At 41.0% G+C, this 19,192-nt stretch overlaps 1 protein-coding gene across 15 annotated transcripts in view; it reads left to right on the top strand.

The window, feature by feature from the left end:
* The window catches only part of nfixb (nuclear factor I/Xb), a 172,431-nt gene that overhangs the window by 148,747 nt on the left and 4,492 nt on the right, over positions 1-19,192 (top strand). For 5 of the 15 annotated variants that reach the window (XM_084744822.1, XM_084744825.1, XM_084744823.1 and 2 more), the window contains 4 exons: positions 681-755; positions 8,656-8,784; positions 14,858-15,033; positions 16,910-18,356. In XM_084744822.1, coding sequence (XP_084600948.1) covers positions 681-755; positions 8,656-8,784; positions 14,858-15,033; positions 16,910-17,065 — 536 coding nt within the window. In that variant the 3' untranslated portion in view covers positions 17,066-18,356. Of the gene's footprint in view, positions 1-680; positions 756-8,655; positions 8,785-14,857; positions 15,034-16,909; positions 18,357-19,192 lie in introns of those variants that run through there. The other 10 variants (XM_084744828.1, XM_084744831.1, XM_084744837.1 and 7 more) reach the window with 7 other exon arrangements.

The raw sequence follows: 19,192 nt of genomic DNA, 5'->3' as shown, positions 1-19,192 counted from the left end.
AAACAGGTAACTGTCGTCATGCTGGAGTTTTTGTAAGGTTTGAACTAGATGTAGATGATGCTGGCTGCACCTTCACGATTACGTTACTATACAGTCAGTGGTATCAATCTTTTCAGCGAACTCTCAGCAAGAAAGCAAGTGACTTACTTCCCAAAATGTCTGAACTATTCCTTTCACATTATTTCCCAGACACCCTCTGAGTTTTACCATCCAAATCCCTGTGTGTCGTCTTCTCGAGTATTGCAGCAGAGCAGCACCAGTATAACCACCCATTTACCTCTTGAATCATAACCACTCACCCTTTGGCTTACAGCATTTTTAACCATCATGATGGGGACCATGTCAAATGCATTTACAATAGACTTAATGTATATCTCTTGGGTTTAGCATTTGGCTTTGGGGATTCTGCTAAATTGCTAAATTTTCATGTATTCTCCAATTTATAACCGTCACTCCCACTCACATGCTGCCATTTTAATACCGCCAGCAGTAATGATGTAACTATTTTATAGACACTTGCTGCACTCTATAACATTAAAATCCCCTGTTGCCCATTATTTAACCACCCCTCTTTCTCTCTCTCTGTCTCATTCTTTCCATACCTCTCTCTGTCTCTGTCTTTTTCTCTCCTCCCCTCTTCCATTGTTAACTCTTCCCTTCTCCCCTGTTTGGCCTTTCAGTGCAGCACCATTTGGCCAGTGTGCAGGAGAGGAAGATTAAGCATGAGAGCGATGGAGTGCAGTTTCCTTACCATGGTTAGAACAACATTAAACATTATACTGTGTACATGTATACATGCTCTCCTTCAGCTCACACCACCCTCAACTTGTATACACATCTCTCTGTCCTTTTTTCAAGTCTGTTTGCACTTCTTGTGATCTCTCCGAGCTGTTCTGCATTTTCCATTCGTCCTCTTCTCCTCTCCTCTCTTCTCTTCATCCCTCTCTTGTGTCTTGTTCTCTGGCTATGCTGCCGCTGGGTGGGGTTGTGTTTCTACCAGATGTCTGCTGTTGTCCATTGTGGGGTTTACCAAAGCCTTTTGGTAGCCCAGTAGCTCCATAACATCCACCGCCTGTCTGCTTCAAAGATGTTGTTGTAAATCAGCATCTAGGAGAATAAAGACATCCCTGGTGCATTGAAAAACACAAATTACTGTTATCCTGACATACACTGTCTGACAAACAATCCACTGTATTTTAAAGGGACAGGTCAATCCAAAAGCAAAAATACATATTTTTAATTTTATTATTTATTTGTTGTTTTCTTTCCACTGATGGTGGTGCTCAAAACACCAAAAACTACATTTGAAAAACTCAACAGAAATCATGACCCGATTACTCAAGATAATCCACAGGCCTTATTGAAAGCAGTTTCATGTAGGAACTACTTTCCACAGATGGGAAGTAACTAAGTCGTTGCTGCACAATTTTTAATTTACCTGAATATTTATTTTTCTGACAACTTTTTACTTTAACACTCTACATTTGAACACAAACATCCATATTTTCTACCTCGTATATTTTCAGGCTCATTACTTTAGTTTTAACGTATTCGTGGGAAATTATATATTAGTGTATCCATCAGTGCATATCACACACAGCAAACATAACAAGATGACAACAACATAAAAAAAAAAAAAAAAAATAAACAGAGGGGGAGACTCAACTGCAGAGAGAGGTGCAGTTAGGTTTGCACACAAACATCCATTAGAAACGTCCCACAGAAAGTGAATTTTTACTTTTATACTTTTAGTAATCTCAGAGACAGCATTTTTTCGCTTCTACAAGGGTAAAGACGTTGAATCAGTACTTTCTCTTATACCAGAGTGTTTTTTTACACAAGTACCTGTGCGTTTACTTGAGTAAAGTATGTGTGTACTACTGCTCACAACATAGTCTGTGGATTATCTTGAGTAACCGGGTCATGATTTCTGGAAAGACACACTACTGCTGAGTTTTCCAAATTTATTTTTTGCTGCTTTGACAACCACAAGCCGAGTCTCATTTAGTCTCATTATATTTAAGAAAGGGCAGACATCGCAATGACCAATACTACCAAAAATCTACATGGGTAAATAGCACTATAGGCCAGAGGAAAAATATGTATTTTTGGATTTTTGGGTGGATTGTCCCTTTAAATGTGTAATTATGTACATTATTATATCCAAGAACCACATTGTTGTGACACGCTACATGCATACAAACAGAGTTTCCGAGGCAGTGTGTGAATTTGTCAGCAACATCCAGCTAAGTGCTTTGGGTGTTGTAATTTTGTTGTCAAGCCCCGAGAGAGAAAGCGTTGAAAGACACAGAGGAGGAGGAGGAGGAGGAGGGTGTGTGCGTGTGTGTGTGTGTTTTTGTGTGTGTGCGTGTGCGTGTGAATGAGGGTTTGTCGAGTAGCAGCTAGCCTTAGCCGCTTCATCCAGCCGGTTGTTTAGACAGAGCTGTTGAGTGGTGTCCCACCTGCCGTAGGCCTGACTCAACCGTCTCTGAAAGACGGCGCAGGAAAAACAACATACGACCCAAACAAACACGACTAAAGGCACTCAGGTGTGTCATCAATGCACAAGGCACCTTCTGTCTCCGAGACATGCTTACTCACTAACACGCACATTTACAAACCACACACACACACACGCACACGCAACTAAATTTAAGCTCTTTCTCTGATTTACATTCACACACACACACACATAAACACACACGCACGCACTCCCCAATCTGGAGAGGAGCAGCGTTCCGGTCCAGATGGCGCCTCCATGTGTCTACAGCGAAGGGAGCTACTGGGTTACAGCAGACATCTGTTCTGGTGATGGTGGTGGTGGTGTTGGGAGTGAGAGATGAGGAGGGGCGGAGGAGGAGAGAGGAAGAGGGAAGGGGAGGGCCTCCGCCTCTGCCCGCTCTGGAGGTGATCCTCTACCTGAATGAAAAGCTCTGAGGCATAGCAGGTGATCATGTAATTCATCATTAAGTCTGCTGTCTCCCGCTCTGCTCTGCTCCGTTCTCTCCTTCTGCCTGCTTGCTCCTGCTGCTCAGTGGTGGGAAATCCCACTACCAACTCTTCAGTAAAGGGGGGTTCCCAAGTATTTGTGATATTGACAGAGAATTCCACCTATTTTTGCGGTGTTATGGGCTTAAAACTGTGATGTGTATGCGGTTGTGGTGCTGTTAAGGTGTCCTTGCTTTGCCTGAAGCACATTACCTCAGTGTTTATGAGTGCTAATGATGTGCGAGGTCGTCAGTTAATGAGGGACACAACTCTGTTAATGCATATTGTTTCTTGCTTACCTGAATGATGAGTGCGTGAGCTTTTGTGTGTGTATGTTTGTGTCTGTATTTTTTTTGTGCACATGCTAGTGGACCAGTTCTCTGACAGTTAGGGGGTTTGTGTGGTCGCCAGCTTGTTAGCGTGGCAAGACTAGAGGGTCATGGGAGCAATTGGCTGCCAGTCTGCTTGCGTAGTGTGCCAGGAGCAGGACACAGAAATAATGTAGAACAAACAACTGTGTGTGTGTGTGTGAGTCTGCACACACACACACACACACACACACACACACACACACACACACACACACACACACACACACAGATTAAGAGAGAGATCAGAGTAACTTCTGTTAGCTTTATCAGACAAAGCTTTCATTGGGCATCTGGGCCTCATTTGCTGCTCCTCACTGAAAAGCCTCGTCGTACCAGATATTTCAGCAAGATACCGACTAATTAGGGAATATCACAGAGACTAAAAACAATATGTATAATTTAAGGCTGTTTATGCATAATAAGCTGGTTATAATTGAACTTGTACTGCAGTGGCACGCAATCATCTCTATACATACCACAGGGGAACTGGAGCACAACAGGCTTTATTGCAGGGATGCATTGAATCCACAACACATTTGAGCTCAATTTGTCTGATTTTAACAGTGTGAGTAAGGAACCGAAATGCTAGTGGAAATAATATATTTTACCCTGACTCACTCAGATTTAACAGATTTCTTAAAGTTCATAACGTGGTTATTGTGTTAGTTTTTCCGAATGAATCACAGGTTTTGTTACTACGTGCTTCATGACTGAGATTCTGACTCACCTGTTGCAGTTGTGAACAGTACATTTACTCAAGTAGCCCATTGTAGCACAGCTGTGTGGTACTTTTCTTGAGTATTTCTATTTAATGCTACTTTATATTTGTACACTGTATTTCAAAGGAAAATATTGTACTTAAAGTTTTACATGGAGTAGAAGTGGAAGAAGAAGAATGCATTACATACATTACAATAAAACTTGAAATGCATCAACAGTTATAATACAATAATATTATATCATACTGGGAAAGTGCAAATAATATTCTTAACGTAAATTATCAATCAAGGTCATTTATTGTCATTATAAAACACAGGGTTGTACAGTGAAATTGAATCATAGTTTCTTCATGCTACACATAAAGTACAACATATATACAGATAATTAATAACATTCAGAATGGAACAGGATAAAATATTAAATAAAATAAAAAATATATACACACAGGAAATAATTCTGTAGTGCAGTTTTTAGTGATGATAATAAGGTCAACATTATCATTTAAAAAGTTCAACATCTGGGAAACATTGCTGTCAACTGTGACTGTGTTTGAGCACGAAGCATCATCAGTGTAAAAACACTGGGTCCGCCTCCCCTTGTCCTGCTGAAGCCTTGTGTGTTGCTTTCTGTCAGCTCAGAGTGCAGTCTGCCCAATAGCTTGATTTTGTGAAGCAGGTCTCTCTGTGTGGTCACAAACAGCCTCTGATGTCTCGTTTCTTGGCCAGTCTCAGTCCTACTTCATCCATCTCATTTTCCTGACTGGACATTTTCCAGGGGCAGCTGTAAGTCCCTCCTGTAGCGTGGCTCTTATCCCTGCTCACCTCCACTCCTCCTGGGGTGCTCCAAGGTGGTGCGTCCAGCTGATCTGACTGCATGTTTGAAAGATGCCAACTGCATTGTTTATCCTCTCAGGGTCTGCCACTTTTTAATCCAAACCCCAGGCTTCATTTTGCAGCACCTACAAGTGTATTTCTGTCAAAAGTGATATGTGTTTTAGCAACAAAGCCATAAAAACAAATTATCCTTTGTCGATCCCCAAATGTTCATTCAATGAATTTAACTCATCTTAAGTGTTAGAAGCAGTGGGCAGCCACTGTGCAGCACCCAGGGACCAACTCCAGTTCAAGGCCTTAAGGGCACTGACAGGAGAATTTGCTAACCGTCCATGTTTGTGTCATGGCAGGGAAAACCTGCACACTCCACAGAGAAAGGCCCTGAATTTCCCAGGACCTTCTTGCTGTGAGATGGCAGTGCTAACGAGCCAGCAAGCTGCCCAGTTGTACTTTGACTTAAGTAAAAATTTGAATGCAGTACTTTTTGAGTATGTTACAATGTGGCATTACTCTACTACCATTTACTTAAACCTACAATATCATTTCATGTATTATAATCCTGATTAGGAGGAGGTTCACACCAAACATATACACCTGTATATCAGGTTGTTTTTTGCCACTTGGGGGCAGCAGAAACAAGCTGTGAGCACAACACTGACCTATTATCAATATCCAATATTCCATCTCCTTTTAGCTCTAATTTTGGTTTCTACAAACGTCTGAGAAAAAATATCGTGCTCTTAAGCTGCTGAACACTCCAATTTGTTCACCAGCTAGCTGCTAATTGTGCCTGGCTGCAGTTTGGTGCAGAACAGGAAGCATCCAGTGCCTTTTTAGAGGTTTTTTTCGGCGGAAACAGCTGCCTCCTGTGGCTGGAAATGACGCAGTGAGAGTGAACCAAAACAGTTAAGTTACAGGCCGGAAAACCAAAACAAGTTAAACGCAGCTATAAAGCTCTGTAGAGCGAAGGGGAACTCCAGAGTCAGGTGATAATTATCTGTGGGTTGATCACTACCATCAAGCCTGTTCATATACAAGTAATGTGATCCACTGGTTGTAACAGCTTTAAGTTAAGGATCTGAGTAGGTCGTCCACCTCTAGTAGCTTTGCAGCAGCAGGTGTACTCCCTATGCAATAAATTAAACTGGTTGTAATATATTACCAAACAGTATTCCAAACACACCATCGGAAGTAAAATATCAGTGCCAGATGGATGACTAGCTTACACTATAATCATCTGCTGACTGCTGCAAATGGTTTATACTTTTTATCTTCTTGAAATTTTTTGTTTTAGAGTGTTCAGCTGTGCTTTCACTCACTTTTATTTCTTTGTTGACTAGGCTTTTACTCAATGATTGGCCAAACATGATTCTAAATCAGTGACCTGCCATGCTACATCACTGGTATTTTAGCCATTCTGTGCTCCAGATTTAATTAATATATTTAATTACATAAATAATACATAGTCAGCTCCTTTTCTTACTCTGTCTTTCTTTTTTCTGGATCCCTGGGAAAAGAATTTGGTCTCATTGTATAATTTTTTCCCTGAAAACACACAAACAGCCAAAAGGATTATCTTGTTATTTTCTTTATTAGATACACATAAAAGTAAAGGCATTTGTACAACAAAAATAAGCAATATTATCATCTATCTCCATAAAATTAAAAACATCTTGTGCCCTTTTGGCTTCACACCTCTGTGTACTTACTGGCCTCAATGGTTGTAAGAAAATAAAATAAAAATGTTTGTGTTTAGCCTTTTTTTTTTTCATTATTCTACCAGTAAATAAAATTCATCTCACCCTGCTTATTGTATCCGCTCCTCCCACCTACATGTGTCACATGATGTGCCGTGCTGAACATAAGTGCCGGCGCCCACCTTTTTCTATACTTATCAGTGCCCACACAAGCACAGCTGTGCCCATGCTGCCTATGAGCATTGTGGGTAAATAGTGATAAAACATTTCCCAGTGTAGCATTAAAAAAAAAAAAAAGCTTTTCAGAAATCTGCTCTGTTAGACTTTATATGCTTAGCTCATAAAATCTATTTCCACATCTCTTTGGGCCATGTTGAAATTACCCACGTCTTTATTTGAGTGTATTTGTTTTATATGTGTGAATATTGTGTCGTTTAGTAGTTTATGGGGCTCTTGCTCAGCCAAGATTGTTTATCACTGTATTCTCTCAACCGAATCTGGAACAAACAAAACATAAGTCCAGAATGTTCCAGAGAAAAGTAATGAGGTCTGTGTGTCCACGCTGATGTACTTTTCTATACTTTTACTTCCTCATTATTCTCTGTTTTATGGATTGTTCTTTCCAGAGTTTAATTTCAGTATATATTCAACATTGCGGTTCCCGTCAGAGGTCAAATACACCATTTGGCGCACGTCCTCAAACCCTGAAAGTCTAAATTGTGCCTTTGGATTACCATACATCAAAATAAATTCCCTCTGCACCCACCACACGAGGCCTTGATCACAGAAGAGAGCCTCTTTTATCTGTAGCTCTCACACTTTTGGCCATGTTTCTGGTCCACTGGTGAGCCTGGCCTATACTTAGTGTGCCCGTTTTTACCAAACTGAGGGATATTTCATGCAGGCCTTTAGCCTCAACCGACATTTATAGACAGAGGGGGACACTTTAATATGTTTGTCTATGTGTGTCGGCCATGCCGTCACCGCTTCTCTCCTGCTTAACTCCTTCCATCTTTCTGCCGCTCTCCCATCCAGTTCTCACTGGCAGATTGCCCGGTGCTCGCCACCCAGCCTGAACAGCTTGTGTATATGTGTGAGTGTGTGTGTGTGTGTGTGTGTGTGTGTGTGTGTGTGTGTGTGTGTGTGTGCGTGAGAGAGAGAGAGAGAGAGAGTTCAGAAAGCACTTCTTTATGAAATACTGTACGTCTTAAGGCAGTAACATAAAATACCTGGCCGTCAGATATGCAGAAGGGCACTACATCAGAGGATCCCTTGATGTATGTTTTGGCATGCTCTTCTGCAGCTATATGCAGCCGCACAGCTCATGCTGGCTTTAGCTTGAAAAGCACAGATATGAGGCCATCCAAGAACCCATTCATTCTAAAGAGGCATCCTGACAAGTGCAGCAAGTAGGTTGGTTGGCGTGTTTTGTTGACTGTAGCCACACCAGACTCACGGTGTGAGATTACAGTGGTTTGGGACCAGTTAGATCTATGAATTGATTTCAGTGGTACGTCCTGTGAGTAAAACCAGTCAGTAGGACTTTGCCGTGTTGTTCAATCACTCAAGTGGTGACCGTAGTTGGACCGCCATTGCATTTCCCAGCTCTCCTCTCTCCTGACACTAGCTCCCTAGCCTCCCGACCTCCCCTACCACTACCCCCCTTTCTCCCGTCACCTCCCTTCGCTCTGAACCCCTTCTGCTTCAAAACATGGCCTCTCACCGGACCCTGCCCTCAACCCCCCACCCCCACCCTCAATCTGACCGACATGGTACAGCCCGCTGACTGTACACAAACATAGAGTACTGGACAGACAGATTGTGAGAACCCATCTGTATGTTAAACCAATCAACAAATCAATGAATGAATCAATCGATCAGTCCATTGATTTCAGTCAATCATAATCATTCGATTCTTGTAATCAAATTAAAAAGTGATAAGTTTCTTTTTTTTTTTTTTGAGTAGAATCGAAGTAAGAAAAAGCAGCCATGTTTGATTAAAACCTCGTCTCTGTTCTGCCATTCTGTTGATCCCCTTTTTGCCAGGACTCTCATCGCCTAGTTCTCTTAAGAAGCCGGGGAAATTCGATTTCAGCGCCCTGTCCTCCCAGACGAGGTCCCCCCGCATGGCGTTCACCCACCACCCACTGCCAATGCTGGCGGGAGTGAGACCAGGTGAGACAGCTCCCGATCCCCCTGATCGCCCCCACCCCTTCCTCTACCCCCCCTCACCATCTCCTCCTACCCACCCACCCCCCCCCACTTCTTCAGGGCCCCACCCCTTCCCCTCTGGCACACAGTTGGGAGCACTGTCTTTGGGACATGAGAGTGGCTGGGAACTAAAAGCTGGCAGGCACCTCTGCCTCCTCCTCTGGCCTTGTAGGGTGCAGGTCTGGTGATGGAGCTTCTTGGGAGTCTGGGTGTGGTGTGGTTTTCTGGGTCTGTCTGGTGGATGGTTGGTGGTTGTACATCTCTAGATATTATCTGTATAGACCACTGTCTTCTTCTCAGAGTGGAAGAGCAAGACTAGGGGGTTCCGCTTGCCTATCCTGTCACATCTTTGCACTTGATTGTAAGGCTTACATACTCTTATTTTGGCATTTGTTCTTAAAGGGACAAAAATAAATATTTTTCCTCTTGCACCTAATGCTACTTATCCATCAAGATTGTTTTGGTGTGAGTTGGAGAGATATTGGCTCTAGAGATGACTGCCTCCTTTCCAGTATAATTGGACTAAACGGCACTCGGCTTGTAGTGCTCAAGGTGGCAAAAAAAAGTGCATTTGAAAAATTTGATGCTAATGTCTATTTCCAGAAATTTTGACCCAGTTATTCAAGAAGATCCACAGACATTGATGGGACAATTTCATGAGGGAAATTTCTTTCTAGTAAAAACAAAGTTGTTCAGTTAGATTCTACCATAGAGAGAAAATCACGACGCTCACAACAAGGTCTGTGGATTATCTTGAGTAACCGGGTCATGATTTATGGAAAGAGACGTTGCTGTCCAATTTTTCAGTTGTGTTTTTTGGCACTTTGAGCACCACAGGCCCAGTGCCATTTAGTCCCCATTATATTGGAGAGAAGGCAGACATCTCTGTGGCCGATATCTGTGACTCACACCAAAAAAATCCACATGGATAAATAGCGCTACAGTTAAGAGGAAAAACACATATTTTTGGTTTTGATGTAAATGACCTTTATTGATGTAAATGACACTCAAGTGTCATTTGATCATTGACTGGTGTGTTGTTATGTTTTATTACACTTAACATTTTTTTAGAAAGTTTGTCACATCTGAAAAAGTTTGCAAAAATGACCTAATAAGGTAATAAGAGACTAAATAAATAAGTAGACATGTATTAAGTGTCTGAAATGCAACAAAACAACCTTCAGATGCAACATTTATAATCAGAAAGAAGTAGTTATAGTGTGTATTTTTTTATTTCATTAGATTGTAAATATTTGTTTTATCATAGATAAAAGATTAATAATTGATGACTGAACAGCATCATTACATTAATAATTATGGTGGATTTTTTAATTGGACAAATTTCAACTGATGTAAATTACATGACTTAAATGCTCAACACCTACAATTAAATGGGCACCAATTTTACACATGAAGTTCAGTTTTTTTTTTTACAAAATTAAGGTCTGTTTAAACAGCTTTATCATGTATTTTGTGGCTCCGAGGAGAGCTTTCCAGTGTGAATAAAATAACCCTGACGATGAATATACAGATGTCAAAAGGGTTTTCTCGGTTGGGCTTGAGACTTGAACATTTAAACCTTAACCTTGTGTTAGAAACTGAAGGAGCAGGATCGAAAAAGGTGGGCATTTAGGAGATGGGGGGAGATTAATAAAAAATGCTGAGTTGCATTATGGGAAATGTAGGATCCATCTCCATCTAGGCCCATAAGTAGAGAATAAAAGTCAACATATTGCAGCTTCTGCTGCTTCAATTTGACAGTTTCTTTAATCATTCTCTTGTGAATCCCCCATCTTCATAGAAGAACAATACTTTACTAAATACAAAATACTAAATCTTGGCATGGGTTGTTATTAGGGCTGAACAATTGACTGAAATTTTATCAGAACCACCTTATTCCATAGAATTAAGATACATCTTTGTTTGGTACAGATCTCTGCAAAAATCACACCATAATCATTTTAAATTAAAATGAGAATAATTATGCAAAATGATCACTCCCTCTAATATCGCAAATTATATCACAATTGTAATATCAGTCAAAATAATCGTAATTATGTGTATACTTTTTATCATTCAGCCCTGGTTGTTATGAGGCTGGATTACCAACCAGGCAAATCGGGCAGATTTATAGTTTTGTATGTGACTGTGCAACACTGAAGCACAATATGAACTGACATGATCAAGACCTTAAAATGGGCCTCGAGGATCTTTAAGGGGGACTCTTGTTTTAAGGTGATACTGATACCATCCTTATATGCTGCATATTCACAAATTCATGTGTGTTTAATCAAATAACCATGCAGTAAACCTAGAGCCTTGTAATATTCCAGAATGGGAATACTGTATACATCGCACAGAGAGTGGGAAGATTTTTGCCCCATGACACCACAGCAGGCTGATCCAGAATGGATCTTTCCATTTCACGCTTCTGTGTCATTTTTGACTTCTTCCAAATTCTTATTGCGTTTTTTTGACAGTGTGGGAACTCCACAAATTGATCTCAGTGTTGGTGAGCACATGGCTTTATTCATACTGGTGAGGGCTGAAAGTAAGGCTGGGAGTCGCTGTATGAACCAGCTGATCCTCCACCGAGCTGTAACAAGCAACTCATGATAACATCAGATATCAAACAATGCCAAAGGGGCTCCGACAATAAATCACTGGTCTCTTAATTTTATCAGTATGGCACAGATTGAAAAAGAGACTTCCTCTTCTTTTTGGAAAGTGCATGTCTGTGAATTCACCCAGTGAAGGAGCTCACTGGAGATAATTACCCATGTGCTTTACTTCTGTAGCTAGGCTACATCAAAGGCTTTTTAAGCCACCAAGCAGATGTGAAGCAGTGAGGTTGACCGCTGTGTCATTAAACCCTCCTCCGTGGTCGTTGACAGCCCTATGCCTGTTGTGATGTAGCTACAGCAAATCCAGTCTACCCACACACACATATACATGTTCACGCTAACATGAGCACACGTACACAATTTCCCATCCTTGTTGTGGCCAGCAGTTGTGATTTATACAGTTGTGATTTGTTTCTTTTTATACAAACTCTTACAATGTGCAAGCTGGAGCTGGTCCCATCCTGGCGTGAAAGTACTTACCACATCATCAGCATTGTTGTTTTTCTGTGTGGAAGACAAGATCCAAGGGGATTTAGGGGTTGGAGAAGTTGGATTGAGAAACTTTCTAGGGCTAGCCGCGTGCAGTGGTCGTGGTTTTGGTACGGTCTGACCCATTCAGCCATCCCCCCCTCCAGAGTGGTGATTCCCAAACAGAGGTACTCATGCCTCCTCAGGTTCTTCTGCAGTTGCCAGGGGGAACTTCATGAAAGATTGTGGAGTATCGCAACTAATTTGAAAAAGAAAAGGAAAGACACGATTTCCATCCATCCATCCATCCATTCACTATACCTGCATACGCTTTGGAGGGTTGCAGGGGGCTGGAGCTGATCCTACTGACCCCACATATGCATATGAAAGACCCTGACGTTCAAAAATGAGTACTGCAATCCAAATAGTGCAATGGAGTCATAAATGGTATATTAAATAGGTTGAATTTCAATTAAATATACGATCTATGGTTGAAATGAGTTGCCCTCCCACCCCCTCCTCCCCAGACACAAAGTTCAGGCAGGCTGACTTCAGGCTGTAGGGACACTGAACATGAGTACAAGATGAGTGCAACATTATACACATTATACTTTGACAATGACAAGCAATGACAAAAAGCCTACACTGAAAGCTGTTTACAGCTCTCACTTGTCTGGTGATGTAAAGCTAAGTCAGATATCCTGAAAACAAAAGCCCATTGCTCCAACCATATGCACTCTGGAGGTGGAGTTCAGTGACTTACTGCCTTACTACTTTTCCTTCTTAAAAACATCCGCACCCTTGTGATAAAAGATTTCCTACAACTCATGATTAGTCACTTAGTAATTTGGTGAACATTTGGTATATATTTTAACTCTAATAAACATGAAACAGGCAAATCATAACAGTCAGTCTGGACTGGAATGGAAATTTCAAAGGGGAACATGCTGGCTGTGGTGTTGTTGTTGGAGAAGCCAGTGTTTTTATTACCTGCCACCCAGAAATCACAATTTGATTAGAAAAATACATACAGATAGTGAGTCAGCTATAACAGCTGGACACTTTGTTTATGTGATTGAAAATGTGTGAAAACTAGTTGGCAGACATAAGAGAAGTCTAAACATCTAGGTAAATATTTTAGATAAATGTCTGGAAGAGATAAGTAAATGTAATGGATAAATGATTGACAGTTAAAAGAGATGGATAAAAATTTAAATAGACAGCTAAAAGTAACTGACAAGTGACTTAAATGGTTAGCTAAAAGTATAATGGATAAATGGTTGAAATGGTTAACTAAAACCAGTTTATAAGTGGTTGAAGTTGTTGAAATAGCTAAATGTAATGGATAAATGGTAGAAATTGTTAACTTCAAGTAATGGCAAAAGGGTTTAAATAGACCTTAAAATTTGACCTAAGCATACATACAATTGAAAAAAAAAGTCAATTAAAAGAAATACATGAAATATGGTTGGTGATTTAGAAATAATATTTGAAATAAAGGAGATAGTTGAGTTTATTTGACAGGGTTGTGAGGATGCTTAGACAAAAACGGTTGGGAAACACTGCTCTAGAGGCAGAGGGAAGGGGTGTAGGGATTCCCTCTGATTCTGTCTCCCCCCCCACCATCACCACTACCCCACCCCATCCCATCCCCAACCCCAATCCGCCTTCATACCCCCAGAGTGTTTGGCCTTCACCCAGTCTCTAATGGGATTAGTAGGGGACTAATAGAAGCAGGGAGACAGCTCCACTGGGGAGCAGGCAGCCTGGCATGGGAGCAAGGTGTTGCTGGGCTCAGAGGCATAGGCCCCTGTCTGGGGGGTAATGCAGCGGGTTTGGCACACTCATGCACTACACTCACACACACAATGTATAAGATGCAAGCACCAAAGAGTGTTGGCAGCCCAACATGGGCAGCTGGGGGGCCTGGATGGGATGGGGTGGGTGTCAGACTGGCACAGCTAAGAGGAGAACAGGCTTTTAATACAAATCAAGGAGATTTAGTAATGGATATAGGTCTGACAGAGAGGGCTTTGTGTTCGATGGTACAGCTCAACCAACTGCTCCCCTTTCACATACATTCTCACATATATTCAACTCTGGTGCAAGTTTCTCTCCTTTCCTCTCTTGTAAAACAAAAACAGGAATGCTTTTTTTAAAAGCTTATTAGCAGCCGAATGCTGATATATTTTGCATCCCCACACCTGTCATACACACACACACATTTTCAGATATGAGGCTCCAAAGCCCATTAACAGAAAAACATCAACTTAGACATACAGTGTGAACGTACAGATTAGGTCTGTCATAGAAACAAAATGAGTCAGATAAAAAACAGCTTTGCCGTCAGTGGATGCCAAATTGCATCAACGCCAATGAATCACACCCTCAAAACAGCACACAGGCGTGCAGGCATTAGAACCGGCTAATTTAAGACAGTACTCAATGATCTCTTTGTGCTTTTTCTTTTTACAAGCTTGTTGGATCTGATTTTGAGAATGTAGCGCTTGCATATATTGAATTTGTGCGCACTCAGGTGTGTGCAGTGTTCGCCTGTCTCCAAGACTAAATGGTGTTGACTTAAATGTGGTCTGTATGCGAGCGTGCACATGTGAATGCAATGTTTGTGTAAATCTCCTCCATAAAGCTGTATAGATTTACTGGAGTGACCATAAAACATTATGAGCAATGCCCATAATGGCTATTAACTCGAAATCAGCTTTTCTTGGGAAACAACAATTCCTTTCATGTTCTACATTTTAAAACCAGATTACAACTTTATTGTTTCCAGTTGTGATGTGATTCTCTTGCTATCATTCATTACTCATTCAGCACATCTCTCCCATCTGTAAGAATGTGTAAGAACTCTACGGTTCATGTCTTCCTCTCGCTTTCTGCGTCTGTCTCCACCTGCGCTCCTCTAATATAAATGTCTCTGTTGGCAGGGAGTCCCCGTGCTTCAGCCTCGGCCCTGCACTTCCCGTCTCCCTCCATCATCCAGCAGTCTAGCCCCTACTTCACCCACCCAACCATCCGCTACCACCACCACCCTGGACAGGACCCCCTGAAGGAATTTGTGCAGTTTGTCTGTGCTGATGGCTCGGGGCAGGCCGCCGGACAGGTAAGGATTGCCGCCAGAGAGGAGAGGACACTGTTACCTTAAAAACGTGCCGTTCGTCCTGAAACCGCAGGTGTGCCACATCTGGCACCTAGCTTGCTTTAGTATTGCAGATGTTAGACAGATTCTTGTTGTAGTAGCAGTGTATCAAGTGTTAGTAATTACAACAGAAAAATAAAGACCTATATTTGTGGGAAAAGGCCACAAATATTTTTCATATGCAACTATATACCTTAATATTGATATTAAAATACCAGTTAATTTAGAATTGAAATACTTTATTTTGAAATCCATCTGTCTCTCTTCATGTGGTTAGATTTTCTCTTTAAAGTTTTCAGCCTTCCGGTCACTCATCTTTTGTTTTTTTTTTTGTTTTTTGTTTTTTTTTTGTATTATGTGACTTGATAAGGCGTAACCTCATACGACAGCCAAGTCTGATCGATTCCTTGATTGATCCCCAAATTAAATTTTGGTATGTGAATGTAACCAATCTAATTTAAAGCTACTTGATTTTTTTTGACCTGGTTTGAATTTTCAGAACTGAATTTGACTTAATTGAATTTCTAGTCATAAGAGGAAGGAGTAAAGCCAAATTAAAGGAAAAAGGAACATTTTTTTATTTAATTTTTATTCAGAATGTCGAGAATAAAGTTGACCTTTCAGTATTAGTGCCAAATGTGAGAAAAAAAGATTTTTCTTTTGCACAATAAGAATAAAGTACATTTGCAGTTGAAATTTTAAATGGTATTTCAACTTTATTCCCAACATTTTGACTTTAACTTAATAGTCTTCCCTTGAATTTTAGCAACTTCAGTAATTATTTTTCTGAATTTATAAAAAAAAAAACTTGAAAGAAATTTTTTAGATATTTTTGTACATTTTGTACAACATAAAATTACCTTTTGAAATTTTAAAAGAAGGGGATTCAAAACACATAAAGTCCGACAGATGGGATTTATATATATAAAAAAAATAAGTATAATAAAATGTATAAATGCTTTAGACACTTACATTTCAAAATTAGCCAAGCCAGCTCTTTATTGAGCATGTTTGCATTGCTCTACAATGCAATATTTTGTAATCATATGACTGTTGTTACTTTGACTGGACAGTACACGGTTATTTTATGCTTATTTTATGACATAGAGAAACACACAGAAGGACACACCACAGCAACACAAGTAAACACACTAGACATTCGTTTATTCAGTCGGTCTACAAATCTTTGTATTGTCTTGTCAATGTCATTTTGCCGTTTCCTGTTTCAGACCCTGATGTTCCCACTCCTCCCCCTTTATTTTTCTTTTTTTGCTCCACCCAACCCCTCAGAAATTACAACCATCAGCACGAGGGTGAATCAGTCACGGCACACTTCAGTCAAGCATACCCGTCCTGTGTTGTATCATCGTGTTTCTGTTTTCATCTCTAGCTGTTACGATTTTAGTTGGAGTTTGGTTGTTTGGTGCTGGTATCGTTGGTGGTGTTGTGCTTGTGTAGACGAGTATTCTCCCATGGTTTTTGATTTCTTGCCATCTTCTGGACGAACCCAGTCAATAATTTGCTCACTCCCCTCCTCCACACCTCCTCCACCCACCACGGACCACCCCTGTGGAACCTCTCACCTCAAGCTCCAGCTCCCACTCCTCTCAAACCCTGTGGTGATTATTATTTTTCACACCTCCATAAAAGATGCCGTCCACATACATCATTCCTTTGGTTGTTGTTTCCCACCACCTCCTCTCCCTCCTTCCACCATCGCCTCCCCCACTCCGTCATGGATATTTTTTTGGACCTGGCCTCCCGAGCTGCGTCCTCTTTTCATTCCGTGTCTGCGGATTGTCGCATGTCGCCCTCCTGACCCTATTTGTGTTGTCTGCAGCCAAACGGGAGCGGCCAGAGCAAAATGCCAGGCTCCTTCTTGCTGCCTCCACCTCCCCCAGTGGCCCGCCCAGTGCCCCTCCCTATGCCCGACTCTAAACCCAACAGCACGCCCCCTGACGGCGGACTCTCCTCGCCCGCATCTCCGTGTAAGTGACCCCGCAGAGACCGTTCTCAAAAAACCAAACCAACAACAACAACAAAAAAAATCTGAAAACCCCAACCCTCTCCAGTGAAAAGACCCCCCTGCCATTGTTCTTCTTCCAACTTCGTGCCATCATTGTTCCTGTGTATCCAACATCTCACCTCCCTTATTCCTTGGAAGGCTGTGGAAGCAAGCGCAGGATGTGCTGTGGAGCTCAGTAGAGTAGATCGCCAGAGGTCTGGTGAGAATGGACAGTGGTGTTCATCAGGGTTCTGTATTAGGCCCCCATCAGTTTGAGTGCTTTACATGTTGAGCCCATTCTGCGTTGTCTGGTGTGGAAGCGGCATCACCAACCCAGTTCTTCTCCTTCTAAATCCTCCTTCCTTTCCCTGCTGGACTCATTAGCAAAAAAAAAAAAAAAAAAAGAGAGAGAGAGAGAGAAGATTTTGATCATTAATTGATTCTTACTTTTGAAGAGCACAAATTTAGGGCAGTTAATTTATATGGACTCCAAAACCAATAGAAATTGGGACATTGGTGGAAAAAATTAACTCATGCTTCTTGGTGGGACTTTTTTTTGTTTGGCGATTGTTAAGCAGAATAGGGTGTGTTTTTAAGGTGAAGGGGTGATGTCAGTCCAACCGTTCTCACAAAACATTTGTCTTCCTCACCTGTGATAGGAGGGGCACTGGATGGAGCACTTTAATTTTTTTTGTTTTTGTTTTTTAGCTTTCCTTCAAATTTAGTGTTTCCGTTTACCCCCCAGTCAGCGTCTCAAAGTCTTTTATGTCTTATGTATGTTATTCCAATTCTTAGAAACACGTGGATGTATTCTGTATATGTCCATACACATAAACCTTCAAATTTTCTTCCTCTCTGTCTCTCTCCTTCTTGTCCTTCCTCCCTCTCCTGCATACAAACACACTCACATACGCACATAAGTCTGTACATTGCATCCTGAATCCCTCAGTGAGATTCAAATGCTGGAGTCCGTAGGGTACCTCAAACTGCCCTAAATTTGTCAGAGACTTTGATGCCAGTGGGTTTTAGCTGTCCCCGACTGATCCTCGATGTCAGGATTCTGGTGTGCTCAATCACTTCCAACTGAGGTTATCAACGTGATTAAATCACTCGGGAGATCTAAGTTTGCATACCAGATTTTTGAAAATGTCTCTGTGGAGTTTAAGTGACCTCAATGAATTAAAGCAGTACTTTCTGTGGTAGTAAGTGAGTTTATCTGATTTGTTTTTTTGTTATTTAAGACCAGTGATCCAGTAGGTTTATGGTATGGTTGCCACACAGTATGGAAAAGTATGGAATTTGATTTTAGTAATTCCCAGGTCTAACAAATTGTAAAATATTTGTCTTTCCACACTACCGTCCCTATTCTGTTTTGTAAAATATAAAATTCAGAATTTCTAAACTGATCATATGAGCAGAGTATTTTTTGTGCCGTTTGGAGTGGAAAGTCATCACGGCCAAAATGTTTACCACTGTGTGAAAGAGCGCGGGCCAGAGCGAGCTTGATGTTGTGGAAAGCATGGCATGCGACTGAACACACACTCCTATGCATGGCTCTATGCCTGTACATCACAGCCTGCAAAGCAGCTCTGCCTCAAGTGCCTTATAAATGCACCGAATACAAGAATGCAACAATATGTTTAAATTGCACAAATACAAGGAATCATAAATTTTGAAAAGTGAACAGCCTCTCTTTTTGCCTGTTTTCATCGTTGTTTCCATGGACACATTAAATGGGCTGCACAGATGCCATGAAAATTAGATTATTCAACTTCTGTCAACTCATTTGCAGTGCTTAATTATGAAAGAAACTGGAAAATTAATACGTTAAGGGACAGTAATACAAGTATAGAGAGCATTGGTTAGTTTATTTCTCTTAGGGCAGAAATGTTTGACAGTGAAACGTCCAACTGTCTGCGTAGGAGTGATAATAATAACATCCATACAGAATGTAACATATATGCTAACAGCTGGGTTTTAAATCCATCTAATTACATAATAAACTTAGAGCTATTTGTATTCAGATGTCAAAAATCTACTGAGGTGGAAAAGTTTGGAATTTTGAAATGAAAAATGTGTATACAGATACCTTGACATTTTTGTAAATACATTTATTTA

Source organism: Lutjanus erythropterus, chromosome 19 (genome assembly GCF_056507025.1).
Source record: "Lutjanus erythropterus isolate fLutEry1 chromosome 19, fLutEry1.hap2, whole genome shotgun sequence".
Lineage (NCBI taxonomy): Eukaryota > Metazoa > Chordata > Actinopteri > Lutjaniformes > Lutjanidae > Lutjanus > Lutjanus erythropterus.
The sequence above is the reverse complement of the archived record's forward strand: the minus strand, read 5'-3'. Positions and strand labels throughout refer to the sequence as shown.